Source organism: Cnephaeus nilssonii (genome assembly GCF_951640355.1).
Source record: "Cnephaeus nilssonii genome assembly, chromosome: 14".
NCBI classification, from domain to species: domain Eukaryota; kingdom Metazoa; phylum Chordata; class Mammalia; order Chiroptera; family Vespertilionidae; genus Cnephaeus; species Cnephaeus nilssonii.
In genome coordinates this window covers 76761543-76779319 of record NC_137085.1, presented here as the reverse complement: position 1 = coordinate 76779319, position 17777 = coordinate 76761543, and the positions used below count along the sequence as shown (strand labels likewise).

General features: G+C 47.1%; 1 protein-coding gene across 2 annotated transcripts in view; it reads left to right on the top strand.

Moving 5' to 3' along the window:
• The window catches only part of AUH (AU RNA binding methylglutaconyl-CoA hydratase), a 202409-nt gene that overhangs the window by 22000 nt on the left and 162632 nt on the right, over positions 1-17777 (top strand). For both annotated transcript variants that reach the window (XM_079791346.1, XM_079791345.1), the window contains exons 2-3: positions 14688-14755; positions 14863-14950. In XM_079791346.1, the coding sequence (XP_079647472.1) occupies positions 14688-14755; positions 14863-14950 (156 nt within the window). The remainder of the gene's footprint in view (positions 1-14687; positions 14756-14862; positions 14951-17777) is intronic.

The window sequence follows — 17777 nt, the reverse complement described above, 5'->3', positions numbered from 1 at the left end:
TTCCCGATCGCCACAGAGATCAACGGGAAGGTGCCGGGCCCGCTCCTCGGCCGGCTCCGTGTGCGCGGGGCGGGCCGCTTCCCGATCGCCACGGAGATCAACGGGAAGGTGCCGGGCCCCGTTCCTCGGCCGGTTCCGTGTGCGCGGGGCGGGGCCGCTTCCCGATCGCCACGGAGATCAACGGGAAGGTGCCGGGCCCCGTTCCTCGGCCGGCTCCGTGTGCGCGGGGCGGGGCCGCTTCCCGATCGCCACGGAGATCAACGGGAAGGTGCCGGGCCCCGTTCCTAGGCCGGCTCCGTGTGCACGGGGCGGGGCCGCTTCCCGATCGCCGCGGAGATCAACGGGAAGGTGCCGGGCCCCGCTCCTCGGCCGGTTCCGTGTGCGCGGGGCGGGGCCGCTTCCCGATCGCCGCGGAGATCAACGGGAAGGTGCCGGGCCCCGCTCCTCGGCCGGCTCCGTGTGCGCAGGGCGGGGCCGCTTCCCGATCGCCGCGGAGATCAACGGGAAGGTGCCGGGCCCCGCTCCTAGGCCGGCTCCGTGTGCGCGGGGCGGGCCGCTTCCCGATCGCCGCGGAGATCAACGGGAAGGTGCCGGGCCCCGCTCCTCGGCCGGCTCCGTGTGTGCGGGGCGGGGCCGCTTCCCGATCGCCACGGAGATCAACGGGAAGGTGCCGGGCCCCGCTCCTCAGCCGGCTCCGTGTGCGCGGGGCCCGGCCGCTTTCCAATCGCCGCGGAGACCAACAGCAGGGCTGAGGGGACTGGGCGCCGCCATCTTGTGGGTATGGGGGCCGCCATTTTTGTTGCGGAGTGACGCCTAATTTGCATATTACTCTATTATTAGATAGGATAGCAACAACAGCCCAAACTGTGGTACCGCTCTGTATTTCTGTATGCAAATACATTTTCTGGGAGGTTCCATAACTGATGACTGAGGCTACCTCTGGGGAGGGCAGTGGGAGGGTCCAGGGAAGGAAATTTTCACTTTGTGTGTATTACTTTAATTTTGTACAAGCCAAATATATTCATGTATATTTTTAAAAAGTCCCAGCTAAGTCTCTGTGCTCATGTTTCAGTTGTGTGAGCTTTGTAGAGCAGGGTTGCTGTTGTAATGTGAACTTGTCACAGATTTACCAGTGATGTTTTATCAAAAGGCAGGGAAACCCGTAGAAACCAAGATGGCGGCATAGGTAAACACCTAAACTGCTGCCTCGCACAACAATATCAAAACTACAACTAAAAGACAAAATGGACGCCATCCAGAACCACAGGGAAGCTGGTTGAGTGGAAATTCTACAGCTAGAAGGAAAGAGGAAAGCACATTGAGACTCAGAGGAGCTGCAAAAGGCTGAGGTACAGAGGCGTGCACGCGGAGAGGACAGGCGGCTGACTGCACGGGCGGTTGAGTGCGCGGCTGGCTTTCTAAAGTGGAAGGGAGACGGAAGTGCCTGACTGCGCTGAACTCCAGTCCCGGGCGAGACTCTGGGAACACAAACTCATTTGGGGGGAATCTGGACTGTCAGGAAAAGAGAAAGCACACTGAGACTCAGGGGAGCTGCGGAAGGCAGAGGTCTGGAGGCGTGCGAGCGCAGAGAGGATTGACTGCTGAGTGCACGGGCGGCTGAATGCGCGGCTGGTTTTCTAAAGTGAGAGGGAGACGGAAGCTCCTGACTGCGCTGAACTCCAGTTCCGGGCGAGTTTCTGGGAAACCAGATTCATTCGGGGAGAAACTGGACTGTCTGGCAGCGGGCGAAACTCGAGGGCGGCTTTCTCTCAGAGGTGCTTGCAGCGATTACCGAGGGACACTGAGACCCAGGGGTCTCATAGGGCAGGACTGATGCGAAGCCAAGGCTGTCTGCTCTGCCCTGAGACGCCACCCCATCCAAGCTGAGCACAGAGGCTTTTGCAAATCTTCTCCCATAAGGGTGTCTCCAGCACAGAAGTTCTCCCAGCGTAGACACAGCTGATCCTCACAGCCAATTGGCCTGGAGGTCAATTCCTCCCAGTGATACCAACAACAATCAAGACTCAACTACAACAAGGCTGTGCACACAGTCCACAAAGGGGTGCACCAAGAGTGTCCACCTCAGGTAACTGGGGGAGGCTGAGCCACTGGGCCATATAGGACACCTACCACACAAAGCTACTCAACCAACTCAGGGAAGCAGCAAAAATGCGGAGACAAAGAAACAGGTCACAAATGAAAGAAATGGAGGAAAGCAAACAACTGGATATAGAGTTCAAAACCACAGTTATAAGGTTTTCAAGAATTTCCTAGAAAAGGCCAATAAATTTAGCGAGACCCTCGAGGATATGAAAAAGGACCAACTAGAAATTAAACATACACTGACTGAAATAAAAAATATTATACAGAGACCTAATAGCAGACTAGAGGACCGCAAGAATCAAGTCAAAGATTTGAAATACAAAGAAGCAAAAAACACTCAACTGGAAAAACAAAAAGCAAAAAGAATCCAAAAATTTGAAGATAGTGTAAGGAGCCTCTGGGACAACCTCAAAGTGTACCAACATCTGAATTATGGGGGTGCCAGAAGAAGAGAGAGAGCAAGATACTAAAAACCTATTTGAAGAAATAATGACAGAAAACTTCCCCCACCTGGTGAAAGAAATAGACTTGTAAGTCCAGGAAGTGCACAGAACCCCAAACAAAAGGAATCCAAAGAGGACCACACCAAGACACATCATAATTAAAATGCCAAGAGCAAAAGACAAAGAGAGAATATTAAAAGCAGCAAGAGAAAAACAGTTAATTATCTACAAGGGAGCACCCATACAATTGTCAGCTGATTTCTCAACAGAAACTATGCAGGCCAGACGGGAGTGGCAAGAAATATTCAAAGTGATGAATAGCAAGAACCTACAACCAAGATTACTCTACCCAGCAAAGCTATCATTCAGAATTGAAGGTCAGATAAAGACTTTCACAGATAAGAAAAAGCTAAAGGAGTTCATCACCACCAAACCAGTATTATATGAAATGCTGAAAGATGTTCTTTAAGAAGAGGAAGAAGAAGAAAAAAGTAAAGATAAAAATTATGAACAACAAATACATGTCTATCAAGTGAATCTAAAAATCAAGTGAATAAATCTGATGAACAGAATAAACTGTGAATATAATAGAATCAGGGGCATAGAAAGGGAGTGGACTGATAATTCTCAGGGGTAAAGGGTGTGGGGCGGTGCGGGAAGAGACTGGACAAAAATCGTACACCTATGGTTGAGGACAGTGCGGGGGAAGTAAGGGCAGAGGGTGGGGTGGGAACCGGGTGGAGGGGAGCTATGGGGGAAAAAAGGAACAATTGTAATAATCTGAACAATAAAGATTTATTAAATTAAAAGAATAAAAAGGCAGGGAAACCTAAGTAAGGGATTTAAGGTTAGCATATGATTGTATAATTTTTCCTGAGTTTGAAGAAACCGGTTTTGGCTAGGTTAGATGAGGAGGATGCATAATAATTGAGCTCCCTTAGAAGCTATTAATTGTGATATAAAGTGGGACAATTACAAAACAAAGAATGGTAGGCTCTGCTGAATAAAGCTAAGGTTTCATTCCATTTTGGGGTCTTAGTATCACATTGATACATTTGACGGTACAATTGTTTGGCACTGGATGATTCATTTTAAGTTACAGAGCTAATTTCCAACTCTTTGATGTGGATGTACCCAAAACATCAGCCCGCAAACCTGGGGCCAGCACTGCTATAATTAACCATGGTAAAAGCATTTTGATGGTACTTTACATTTTAGTAAAATAATGTCAACAGTATTGTGTCTAGCATGCATTATGGTAACACTTACTGTCCCTACCTGCTAGAAAGGACAAAAGTAATGGAATGGGTATGTTGTAAGCTTTATATGTATAGGTGGGGCACAAGTAAGCTTACAGTTGTTTTTATGGAAAATAATGCAATAACTAATAAACAGTAATATGAGAATAAACTGTTTTGTGTACTCACAAATGTAAACCTTCTTGTGTTCCACCCTTTGACTATCTGATCATTTAAATGCTCCTCACAATAGCCCCACAGAGTTTGGAACTACTAGCATCGTCCTCAACAGTGTAAGACTCTGAGGACCAGAGAGGCTAACTAACTAGCCAAAGGTCATATAGCCAGTAAGTGGCAGACTGGGATTTCAACCCCAGCAGTCAGATCTCAGAAAGTGCATTCTTAGCTCAGAAGCACACAGTACAAAGTTGGTGTGCCTGAAGCTCTGAAAGGCCAAAACTCAAAATGTCAGAGTTTGGAGTAAGGAAAAGTTCATTAATCGAGAAGTTGCCAATTCAGAAGATGAGGGTTTAATCCTCAAATCAATTTTAAGAAAGTACAGAGTTCAGGCTTCTTTTATGTCAAGGGAAGGGAAAATGTGAAAGATTGTTTTTGTAAAAACTCAAGTCCCAAGCAGAACTCCTCTGATGATTAGCATGTCTAAAGCAAGGAGCTGTTAGCCTGAAGGCCAGGGCAACAATGCTGGTGAGTACAAGATGGACTCAGAGAGACTGACATTACCTGCTCTTACATCCTTAGTGTGGGCATCAACTTGGATGTCTCAGAGGCACTTCACATTTACTTTAATTCAAAACCAAACTGATGAACGTTATCCCCCGCCACTTAGTGTTTTTCATGGTTCTGTCATCTCCTTTCATCCACTCGCTGAAGCCAAACACCTAGTAGATACTTCCCACAGAGTTTGGAACTCTCCTAAACTCAGCCAGACCTGTTATCTCTTGACTGGGCTGCAGCTTGGGCCTCGAAGCTTCCAGCCCTATTCACTTTTGGTGTGATCTCCAAAGATCGAAACTATATTTCCCCTTGCTTGCATATGTGTGTTTATGGGACTTAAACCTCCTTCACTGATCATTCCTTATTTTTTCCACAGGACTGTAAGGATAGTATCTAGCCTGTTGTGACCTCTTCTCTCATTGGCTCTCTTCTTCTTCTCCTGAGTGGCAGGGCCTGTAATGGGGCCATGACTATTTTATGTTGTCTCCCATGTTGTCCCTGCCTGGAACCTAACCCTTCCCCTCTTCCCAAGTCCTACTCATCCTTCTAATCTCAACTCAAAAAGCATTGCTTTGGATAAGCTTTCTCGTTGCACCTAGACCATATCAGTTCTGGTTACAGTTACTGTAGTGCCATTTAGACCATATGAAGCATTTTGAATTGTATATTTTTATGATTATGTTATTAATGCTTTGTCTTTTCTTCTAGTCTCTGTGATTCCTTGAGGGCTGAGCACCATAATGTGTAGTCAGTACATTTCAGTGAAGGAACACATCTTGAACATATCTAGTGTTAGTCACATGATATTATTCATGGGGAAACTGAAGCTTGACCATCGTAGCATAGTCCTTTCATTTGGTTCAGGTGCGGAGTTACATTGCCACTTACTAGCTGAAGGTAGTTACTTAACCTCTCCAACTCCAAGTTTCTTTCTCTCTTCAGTAAGGATAAAATTTGTACCTACCACTTGGGTTGTTGTGGGGATTACATGATATAATAAACAGAAAGCACTGGGAATAGTGTCCAGCACATACTAAAGTGCTCAATTAGTGTAGCTGTTGTCATTAATATTGGGCCTAGCCATGATCACTTAACTGTTTAGTGCCTAGATACCACTTCTCCTCCATGATTTTCTCTATACTGAGGTCATTTGGAATGCTTGCAAATTTATTCTGTGAGCTAACGTTCATCTTTGTACTTTGCACGTTTTTGTTTTTTTTTCATAGAGAAGGCATGTGTACATTTGGTTGTCTTCAGTTTAATCCAGTTTACAAATAAGGATCATACCCATTGTTAGGGTCACCAAAGGGGAACACACGTGGCCGAAGTGGTGAGGGTTTATGAATTTATGAGGTCATCTGGATACCAGATGGGCTGAGCCCAAAATGGTGTCAGCAGCCAGAGACCCGGAGTCAGAGATTTTAAAGGACTCTTAGCTGGGCTTTTTCTGGGCAGAGAATTCTCTGGGTGGGTCTAGGTCCTGAGAAGGTCCACAGGAAGGATAATGGACTTAGCAAGTGGAATGTCCATTGTGAAGTGGTCTAAAGATCAGTTCCCAGGGGAGGGAGTATTGATTCAATTATCTGATCAGACCTAACATTCCAGCCTTTTTGTTTTATGGAATAGGGACGAAGGTCATATCTTCTGTAGTTACTTCCTGCTGAGAAGGGACATCGAGATCATAAGGGATGGACTTTGATTGTAGTCGGCTGGAATGTTGTATAGATTCCGCCTGGTTGGAGCAAGGGGTTGCAGCAGAGAGACTGGTTAGTGAAGGCGCGAGAGTGGTCCTGAAGGAAAGATGAAAAATGGCACAGAATACCTGAGCCAAAAACGAGGATGAGGAATAGTAGTGTTAATGGTCCTATGAAGGGAAGTAGCCGGAAATACCAGTTTATATTCTTTAGCCAGTAGTCCTTCTGTTAATTTTTGGGTGGCATTCCTGACCAGGCCAGACTGATTGACATAAAAACAACATTCTTCCTCCAGAAAGAGGTATAGACCTACCCTTTCTCCACAGTTAAGAGGTCCAGTTCTCTCCAGATTTTGGAGGGTAATAGCTACTAGTGAATCTGTCTGATCCTGAATTTGAACTAAATTTTTGGCAATGTCATCTAGGCTTTCTTGTAGGTCCTGAGACAGGATTTCAAAATATGATAGAGCAGCGGTTAGGCCCCCATGCCAGTCCTGACACCTGCTGTGATGCCGAGGATTATGAGGAGAGGGATGATCTGGACTGCCCTTTTGTGTCGGGTATGATGGGTTACGGGGACAGGTAGACTGATTATTGGGGGCTGCATCTACATTGGGTGAGAGAGGAGAGTACAGGTTCCTGCCCAGTTGGTCGGGAGGCAGATGTATGTGTTTTCCCCACAGAAGAAGAAAAATCCCTGATCATGAAGACAGGCTGAAAGGTAGGGAGAAGAGGTGGACTAAAGGATATGAGGTTCCTTTCCCCAGTTCTATGCTCCAAACCAAGAGGGTAGTCACCATGGCCCTCCACTAAGAGGTGACAGATGAGTGGTTGAGATTCTATTGCAGTGAAAGTGGGCGGGAACGCTAGGATGGGCTGTTATCCAAAGGAAAAGTGAAAGGGAAGGAAAAGAGCAGTTGAAACCTTGGGCCTGGGTGGTTGGATAAGAAGGAAAACAGATCGGCTGTAGGAAATAACCATTGGCTTCTGGGAGACCTGGTAGTTAACCTGTTGGGACCGCTGGCCGGTCAGTAGTTCATGGTTAACTGTGGTATTGCAGGCTGATGATGGAAGATGGCCTATTGCTATATTGCCCTGTGACCTTGTAAAGCACAAAGGGGCTTGGGCCATTAGTGTTGTGTGTAGAGTGATAGGACCTGTGACGTGATGGAGGAAGGAGCTGCCTTAGCAAGAGACTACCTATAAGAATGGAAATGAAGGGAGGCTTGATTTGCCCTGGGCTGTAGGATAATTACGTAGAAGAGTGTCTGCCTTTTCAAGAAATATAGTTCCCTTTTCCTTTTTATAAGCTAGGTGATTTTTGCCTGATTCCGTCTCTTGATTGGGGTAGGATGGTGGCATACGCTGAAGAGAAGAGGGGAAGGCAGAGCCAGCAGTTCCTGGCTAGGTTGGATTGGTCTGGTTTAGGAGGGAATGGGTAAAGTTAAGTGTTCATTTGAGATGAGTGAAGGTGAGAAAGTTCCTTATGGGTGTAGGAGAGGATGAGATAGGATGCGAAGGAGAACTAATTCACACTTCCAGGGTTGGGATTACCCCAAGTGGGGGAAAGAGTATGTTTGGGATGTAGAAAGAAGGAAATCTCATCCCATGGGATGGTGGTGTTCCAGGGACGGGTTTTAATCTGGAAAGGTGGAACCACGGGGTGTGCCCCGATAGTTGAGCTGCAGCGGGGTGGTTAGGAGTACCTGATCAGGGCCTTGCCATCGGGGCTGTGAATTATTTGACAAATGGATTCCTTTAGGAGGACCCAGTCCCCTGGCTGTAGAGGAGTAGGGGGATGGCTCCTGTAAAAGGTCACGGGAGGCCCTCATCAGCATGTTCTCTCAGTAATTGTTGGACAAGATTTAAAATGGGGACACAGTGCCCCAGCTGGTTTGGCTCAGTGGATAGAGCTTCCCCTTGCGGACTGAAGGGTCCCGGGTTTGATTCCGGTCAAGGGCACATGCCCAGGTTGTGATCCCCAGTTGGGGGTGTGCAGGAGGCAGCCAGTCAGTGATTCTCTCTCATCATTGATGTTTCTATCTCTCTTTCGCTCTTCCTTACTCTCTGAAATCAATACAAATATATTTTTAAAAAATAAAATAAAATGGGGACATAGCCTCCTAGAGGGGTCCCTGTGGAAGGGAAGTTTCCTAGTAAGAGGGGTCTTCCATACCTGAGTTCAAAGAGACTAAGAAAGGAGGGTGCACGGGGGTTGCCTTGATGCGCATAAGGGCTAGCGGTAGGAGAGTAGTTTCAGGTTCTTTAGTGTTGTGCGTTAATTTAGTTAGGTGAGACTGAATTAAGGACTTTGCCTTTTCCTCCTTGCCTGAAGATTGGGCCGGAAGGGGGATGTGAGTTCCACTGGATGCTCAGAGTGGAGGAGACCTGTCGAGTCATTTGAGATGTGAAAGCAGGTCCATTATCTGATTGCAGTGAGATGGGGAGGCCGGATCTGGGGATGATGTGCTGAATGGGAGCTGTGTGACCTCGGAGGACTTTCAGACGCAGTGGGGAATGCTTCTCTTAACCTGCGAGAAGGTGTCTGCGAGGGTTAAGAGATACTTGGTCCTTTTAATAGGGGACAAGTGAGTGAAGGCAATCTGCCAGTCTTGTCCAGGGACTTGGCCCCTTGCTGATGAGTGGGGAAAGAAGGAGGTCTACCTGTCCTTGGGGAGATACTGAGTACCAAGTGGAACAGGTTTGGGGATATCTTGCAGTAGGGGGGCTAGGCTAGGACATGCGATTCGAGGGTTTAGGAGTTGTAGAAGCGGTCTGTACCCTATCTGTAGGGAATTGTGAATAGCCCGAAGATATCGTGGGCCTGTCCCTGGGGAAGGATATACTTTCCCTGAAATTTTAACCATGGATCTTCCTGAGTGGCCCCAAGAGCTAATAGGGACTAAGTTCCTCTGGAGTGTATTAGGGTGTTACATGGGGTATAGCTAAGCGTTGGGGAGACAGGGCTTCCTCTGAGCTGCCGCCTTGGCCTCCTGGTGTGCTTTGTTACCTCGCTGTGTTATGAGATCATTCCTGACTCGGTGTCTTTCGCAGTGTACGACTTTAAGAAGGCTGGAAAAGGGGAGAGGATTGTGTAAATACCAAGCAGGAAGACCTGTGAGGCTTGCAATGATAGTGTCAAGCTCTGTGAATGAGCAGTGGAAATGAAGAAAGTCTAGGCTCCAATCTAAAGACGTAAGAAATAGGAGAGAGCCTGGGCGGGCTGCTTTAGCTTAGGAGAGAAGGGGTCCCATCGGACGTCAGGGGTGTTCAGATCCTGAGTCTCTGGACAGACTTTTCTACAACTTTCACAAATCTTTCTACCCATTCACAAATAACCAGCTTTAGCAAAAAAGTAAACAACCAGCATGAAATTCGTGTATGGGGCCGGGGGTCCCTCAGCCTGGCCTGCACCCTCTCCAATCGGGGACCCCCTCAGGGGATGTCAGACTGCCTCTCCCAATCTGGGACCACTGGCTCCTAACTGCTCACCTGCCTGCCTGCCTGATCACTCCTAACCCCTCTGCCTGCCTGCCTGATCGCCCCTAACCACCTCTGCCTGCCTGCCTGATAGCCCCTAACTGCCCCCCTACCGGTCTGATTGCCCCTAACTGCTCCCCTGCTGTCCTGATTGCCCCTAACCACCTCTGCCTCGCCCTACAACAAGGACCCAGGATTCCCTCCCTCTGGCCAGCCGCAGGCACCCAGGACTGAGGCCGGCTTTGCTCAGGCCGGCCGCAGCCACAGGGGACCATGGGTAGACGGCTTCGCCTGGGCCATAGCCGCAGGTGCCTGGGACCACGGGGTGGGCGGCTTGTCCTTCTCCTGGGCCACATGCACAGCCGTGGGCGCCCAGGACCATGGGGCAGGTGGCTTTTCCCTCTCTCGGGCCATAGCCCCAGCTGCTGGCACTTGGGACCGTGGGGCAGGTGGTTTGTCCCTCTCCCAGGCCACAGCCTGGCTGGTCCCCATTCCTCTCTCACAAGCTCATTTGTGCCTGGCTGGTCCCCATTTCTCTCTCCCCAGTGTTGAGTGTCTGAACCTCTACGGTGTGACGGTGTGACGGCATGATGACCATTTGCATATTAGCTCTTTATTATATAGGATTGTAAACACTTATATATTCCAGAAAATATACCTTCAACAAAGTACAAGAGACATTCTGTACTACCAGTAAAAGTGAAGAGCAGGTGAATTTAAAACTTGTCTAACAGTGTTTCAGTATTTTATGTTATTTAAAAATATTTAGATGTTTATCATTTAACCCAGCAATGCTCCAAAGCCTTTGAGTGACCAAAGACTGGAAAATTATGTATAGACACATGGGGCTGGAGAAAAGGCGGGGGAGGAGGGAGCAGGCCCAGCAGCCTGTTCTAGGACTGCAGTTCCCAGACCTCCAGCCGCTGGATTTAAAACTGCCCCATTTTTCCGTAGGGATAACATGCTAAGGTTTGGGTGATAATGAGTTCAGCTTCTGAAAGTAGCAGGACTGAAAGTAAGCATTTGAAGTTTTGTAGTAAAGGAAGTTGTTCTTTGAGAAGGGGGGTGAGAAGGTGCTGAAGTGAGAGCAGTTTTCAGAGCATTAAAGGGGGTGCGAATGTGGCCTTGGGATCTAAAGCCTCAGTGAGGGGTCCCTTCACTGATAGAGGGGCTTTGCGAGGAGACTAAAGTTGGGAACCAGAGGCCAAAGTACCCAGCGAGCCTGAGAAAGGAGAGTATTTCTTGTCTTGAGGAGGGGACAGCCATGGAGGAAACAATGCATTTACAGTCCAAGGAATGGCTCGGCCTTGTGGGGTGAGAGTGACACCGAGGTAGGTCACTGTGGTTCGGGACAGCTGGCTTTATGAGGGGATGCACTGCAGCCCTGGTTGGGCACTGAGGTAGAACGAGAAAAGGGTGGATATAGGGGGTGTCTAGTACGAGGCAGTGTAGAGGTGAGGTGGCTAATGGCTGTGAGACTAGTCTGTCAACCCCCAAAACAGAGACTGAGGAGGGGACAAGGGTCCCCTTGAATTCGGGGAAGGCAGAACAAGTGGCCCCAGTGTCAGTTAAAAAGGAGATGGGCTTACCTGCCACCACATCGTTACCTGAGGCTCTGCCCTGGTGATATAAGTCTGTGGGGCCCTGTCAGGGCCTGGGCAGCTTTAGTCTTTGGTGCCCAGTCCCAGGAGGTGTGGGAGTTCCAAACCGGATCCAGAGGGTGGCCTTGCTGGACTGGCTGAGGTCCTACCTGGAGGGGCCAGACTACAGTCTGATTTCCAGTGGCCTTCCCTTCCGCACCTTGGGCAGGGCCCAGGCGGGGGTCTCGGGTTTGGGCAGGACTGGGCCCAGTGTCCCTCCTTGTTGCATTAGAAGCAGGGCCCGGAGGAGGCTGAGCCCCTGACTTACCCTTGTTGGAGGACCGGCACTTCGTTTGGGGTTTGTGAGAGCGGTGGCCAGGAGCTGAAAGGCCTGGGCCTCAGCCTTGGCCTGATCTCGCCTTGTTGTTGGATTTGGGTCTCCTGGTCTCTATTATTAAAGACCTTAGAGGCCAGGTTAACGAGGTCTTTTTGAGGTGTCTGTGGACCTGTGTCTATTTTTTGAAGCTTGCGGCATATGTCGGGGGCTGATTGGGCTATAAAGTGGGTGTTCAGAAGAAGGGTTCCCTCTGGGGAGGTGGGTCTAAGGTGGTCAATTTCCATAAGGCCTCCGTGAGGGGGGGGGAGGAGAGCTGGGTTTCCGTCAGGGCCCTGAGTGATTTTATTGTGTCATAGCTGACCGCCTTATGGACAGCCTTTTGAGTCTGGCAATGAGACAGGTGATTTATGGCTTCGGAGCTGGTGCCCTGGAGAAGTAACCTGATGGCCCCATCTCGGGTCAGTTGGGGGAGCACATCAGCGCCAACTGGGTTGGCCACCGAGTCCTGTCTGTGGAGGGCACAGCATGGTCCTGAGCTGCTAGCCCAACCTGCTCCTTCTCCTCTGGGTGAGAGAGGAGGACAGGAGGACATGGATGTCGTGCCAGGCCAGGCCATAGGACTGGGTCAGGCACTCAGATTCCTTGGTAAAGGTGGTGGGGTCAGTAGAAAAAGACCCGAGACGCCTCTCAATCTGTGCGAGGCCGGACATAGAGAATGGGATGTGTACCCGGACAATCCCCTCAGTTCCTACCACCTCCCTCAGGGATAGATGGGGCACAGGAATAGGAGTGGCTGTTGAGGAAGGCGGTCTTTGGGTGGCCCGAGAGCGAGTGTTAGGTGGGAAAGTCTGTATTGGAGCGCGAGTTCTCAGGATTTGGGCTCTCAGGGGTCGGGGAGAAGGTGGCTGCTGGTTAGGAGGGTCTGGGTTTTGGGAATCTACTGCAGGTGAGGGAGGGGGTATGTAAGGGGGTAGCAGTCGGTGATCTCTGTGTCAAAAGTAGATTCAGAATCAGAAGTGTTAGGGTATGATGTTTCGCTTGAAGGAGAAGGGTCTGATGGGTAGAGCAGGACAGAGAGAGGGTTGGGACGGAAGGGTGAAAAGGCCTGGACGTAGGGAATCTCTGACCATTTTCCCTTGCGGTGACAGCAATTATCTAAATTGCACAGTGTGTTAAAATGGAAAGTGCCATTGAGACTTATTATCTAGTTTATGTTGTGGCCAAACAGTGTTACAAAAGAAAATGAGGGCCTTGGGCCTGATCTCCCCTGTGAGTGTGCAGAGGGCGTGGGCGTGGCCCACGAGAGAGGAAGGGTGAGTGACAGACCACAGATCCAAAGGGGACTGTTTAGGGCAGGCGTCCCCACTGCTGAACAAATCACCACAGAAACGAGGGGTGACCCTCCAGACTGGGCGTCCCCAGTCCAGAAGAACCCGAGCCTGAATGGCTGAGGAGTCTTCTGGCCCAGCGCTAGGACTTTCAAGAAGAGAGACTTTCGAGAAGTCAGTGAGAGAGTGGACAGACTCCAGACGAGGGAAATTGTGGGACGTCACTCACCCAGAGAAGACTGGCCGGGGTGGGTGAGGGTCAGCAGTGGAGAAGGAGAGGTTCCCCATCCAGCGTCCTCCTTGGCTGGTTCGGGAGGGTCTAGAAGGGAGGGAGGCCTAATTGAGGCTGGTGATCATGTCACCGAGTAGGATTCGGAGGCAAGCCCAGGACGAGCTGCTGCTGCCTATCGGGGTGAAGGAAGCCGGGGCGATGGCTCCCCATTCCTGAGGAACCCTCCCTGGTTTCAGCACCAAATGTTAGGGTCGACGAAGAGGAAGGCACGAGGCCAAAGTGGTGAGGGATCATGAATTTATTCGGTCATCTGGATAGCAGATGGGCTGAGCGTCAGCACCCAGGGACAGGGAGTGAGAGATTTTAAAGGACTTTTAAGTGGGCATTTTCTGGGCAGAGAATTCTCTGGGCGGTTCCAGATCCTGAAAAGGTCCACAGGAGAAGGATAATGGTCTTAGCAAGCAGAATGTGGTCAAGTGAAGGGGAATGTCTTTTGTGAAGTGGTCTAAAGGTCAGTTCCCAGGGTAGCGGGTATTGATTAGTTATTTGATCAGACCTAACACCTACCTCCACTCCCAGCCAGATGAAAGGCATTTCTGTTATACAAGGAACATTTGTGCTTACTCGGGGCGAGGTTGAGTACAGGTATATACAACTTTGAATATCAAATTAAGTTCTTTGAACTGAGACATTTTGGAAATAAGATAAAAGTAAAGGTATTTAAGCAGGGGTTAAATTATATGCTTAGAATTATGTTTGAAATATTGATCTGACTGCAGCAATTGGAATGGGAGCCTGGATTTAGGTGATGGTCTCTGATAAAATTAGGGAAGTTAGGAGGGAGAGCTGGGCTTTGTGGGAGATAGAATGAACTTTGTTTCTATAGATTGAGGTTGAGTTGCTTGTTAGATTTCCAAATGGAAGTGCCTTCAGTTTAAGCATATGCAACAGAGGGAGAGAAACTTGGGATGGAGATAATGAAAACTAGTTAGTATGACAAAAAGAGTGATTGAGGCACTAATACCTGTTATGTCTACGGCTACAAAAGCGGATGCTGCAGTCCTTGCCTGTGACAAGGCTTGGTTAGCCATTAGTTCTGTAGGAGGTGAAGGTGATACCACCACATTTTCAGTAGCACGCTGTAATTGAGGATTTTCACTAGGAAGCGTGGCCTTCCTTCTAGTTAGTCTAACTTGGTGTTATAAAGTGTACTTAAATATGCTGATTACCTTGGTGGTGCTTAAAAGAGAGAAATTGTAGGGACATGATGTTCTAAAGCTCTTCTCTATCAGTGGGAAGTAAAACTGAATATTAAGCAGAAGATTGGTTTTATAAATATGTTACAGTACCACATTCTTTAAAATATATGCTGGGAACAGAAGGTAAACACAAAACTGAGCTCTTGGAGGGCACGTGGAGGAGGTGGTATATTTCTCGTCTCCAGTGAACTAGCTGTGTGTGTGGGAGTCTGTACCCGAACACTCACTAACGCAGTGCTTGTGCTTTTCTCATAACTAGGAATTGTGGTGCTTGGAATAAACAGAGCTCATGCCAAAAATTCATTCAGTAAGAATCTCGTTAAAATGGTGAGTGTAAAGATTGAACTCTTTGCTTCTAAAATTAAGCTATAGTGTTGACATCAGTCTGAAAAATGTTCTCCCTTTTTCTTCTTATCCTCCCTGTTTCTATTTAGCTCTCAAAAGCTGTGGATGCTTTAAAATCTGATAAGAAAGTACGGACTGTAATAGTGAGGAGTGAAGTCCCAGGGATATTCTGTGCTGGTAAGTAAATACATTTTATTATGAATTAAATTGCAGTCTAATTTCCCCTCACTAATAGCCTATTATAATGTGTTCTGTGGTTTGAATTCCATTACCCACAATTCCTCTTTGTCTTTTTTTACTGGTTTACAAGAAAAAAGATGCTTTGTCAGTATTAGACACTTTTGTAACATGTAGATTGTTTTGGATGTTGAAAAAATAATTTGAGTCATTATTTGTTTGTAGTACATGAATAATATTTCTGAAAGATCAGCTGGGAAGGAAAAATTGTATTTCCTACCCACAACAGTGTGCTCTATTTATTAGTGGCTCAGGAAATACTCTACTTGACGAGCAATAGCTGCGCCAGTACAGTATGTTACGCATCCTGTAGACATTTGCTCTGAAGGTTGGTGTTTGCCTCCCTATGTTCACAGAATGTATTTTCAAATTTGTATCTACAGCAGTGAAAGGTAAATGTTGTTTTCCTATTTATACTGCTTACCAAAATATTATGTTTTCTTGTATTTTCCATATTTCTAAGTATTTCTAAGCCATGAGATTGAGTGAATCTGTTTCAACTAGTAAAAAGTGTAGATGATTAAGATAAAAAATGCTGATAACATGCAGTATCATTGTAATTTACTAAGAAGTAAATGAAGGGAGAACTTGACTGAAGAATTAAGTCTTTTTTTCTCCAGTAAAAATATAAATGGGATAATCCCTTTGAGGTAACCAAACTTTTGAGAGAATGACAACATACGCTATTTTATTCATTAATCAAGTATTGAACATTTAGTGTATACCCAGAATGATGATGAGAAGATGGGAAAATATTGCTAGGTAGAACCTTTTTAGAGGTGTCTTAGTTGTGAAACTGATATTCTTCAGTTTCATTCTTAAGGGTCCTTAGTTTTCTGAGCTTCAAACTCTGCGGCCTCCACATGAAAATATTGCAGAATTTTATGGTATGTAAGACTATTCCATGAAAATGGGTTATATTTTGGCTTTTGATGTAATGTAGCATACCTACAAGGGTTAGTTTTAACTCTTTTGGTAATCAAAGACAGTAAAGGTATACTCCTCAGCTGCTGGGTGGGGAGGTTTTGCAGTGCAGATGTCTGCTTTTACGTCTGTCAAACACAAGTAACTCCATCTGCCTCGTAGGTTGTTCGAGGCTTCATTGCCACAGTGTAACTACAGATAGTCAGTAGTAAGTAACTGATGGCTCTTCATAGTTTTTATAAGGGCTTTACATGTATTTCTATTTTATTCCTTAAAGAATATGGAAAAGGTATACCAAGACAATAGCATTCTTGTATCTGTGACTTTAGGACTAGTCAAATGCCGTGACAGATGGCTGTGAGGTGACTGTTCTCAGGTCCTGTGAGGGCTGCTGAGGGCCTTATTGGGAGGACTTTGGTCAGTTTGGGGGCCTTTAAAGAAGGCCCTGTTATGTGAAGCCACGAGGAGTGACGGTGATACTGTGAAGGTAGAACAACACTTCAGAAATAGTGTTAATGACCACAGTAACATTACTGTGATACCCAGGAGCTGCCCAGGTCAGCGGAGGTTCTCCCCTCCTCGGCTTGTGGAGAGAATTCGGACAAGTGACAGAAAGCAGTGTTGAAGCAAAGCAAGTGGATGTAAGGAAGCAAAGCAAGCAAATTTATTAAGAATACACTTGGATTAAAGCACAAGCGGGCAACTGAGCTAGTCTGAGCGCCCCACCTGGTATGGGTTCAAGGGTTTTATACCCCCCCCCCCCCCCCCCGCAATAGGTTTCAAGGTTCTCCTGTCAGATAGACTAGATTTTAAGGTCCCCCTTTTACGTTGATGTGACTTTTCGCAGAATTTATTAGACCATCTGGCAATTTTATCTCGTCAGGTCCCAAGACTGCTGACTTTGTTCAGTGGGTGAGATAAACTGCCCTTCCCCCCTTCCCTCTTCCTGCCCTAGCAGCTGTTTATCCTGCCTAACATTGCTCTCTCAAGTGATACCATCCAGATGCTTCTGGGGTTTTTGTTATTTGTCCCCCAGACTTCACCTGTCCTTGGGTTTAGGTTGGTACGAATGGCATTAATTGGCTGTTTGTTCTCTTTTCCCAGGCCAGGGTGGCTTACGCTATGTATTCTCTGGTTAGGGAGGAGGGTATGAACCATTTGCTCTCAAGTGTCCTTGGTGGGGGAGGATAAGTCTTGGGATTCACAGGCTGGCTGCAAGCCGCCCCAACTGTTTGGCCTTGTTTAATTGTCTCGTCTCAGTTTCCCCATTCCACTTTCCCCATTTCACTTCCTAGCTTCTTACTGTCCTGTCACACTGTCTTTTGGTTAGTAATAGGTTTTGTGATTAAAACACTGTCGTTATTGGTAGAATTCTCTTAATCTTACCTATTTACTTGCTGCCCACGTGTTTTGCATTGCTATATTACGTATATTCTTTGAAATAGGCTTTAATGCTTTAATACATTTTACAGATGTCTTTTATAGGTTGCCTTTTTGGGGACATATTAAGTAATATACCACATCCTTTTACCAGATTATTTCAAGTACTAATCAGATACACTTTCTTTGCTGTATATGCTTTTAAACTTTTTCATGATTAAGATATCTATATTTTACCTCATAAGAACTGTTACTGTATTTTATAAAAAAAAAAAATCAGTGTTTGAGTTCTAGGAAAATTGGGGCACATCATTTATTAACTCAATGTGTATAATAGAAACATTCTTTCAAATTTCTCTGAAAGATTTTCTTTGCTTACATGTATTTGAAACAGTTTAGTAGGTCTGTCTTTATTAATGTGTACAGATTAAGTATAAGTCCAGATAAATTTAAACTTATAGTC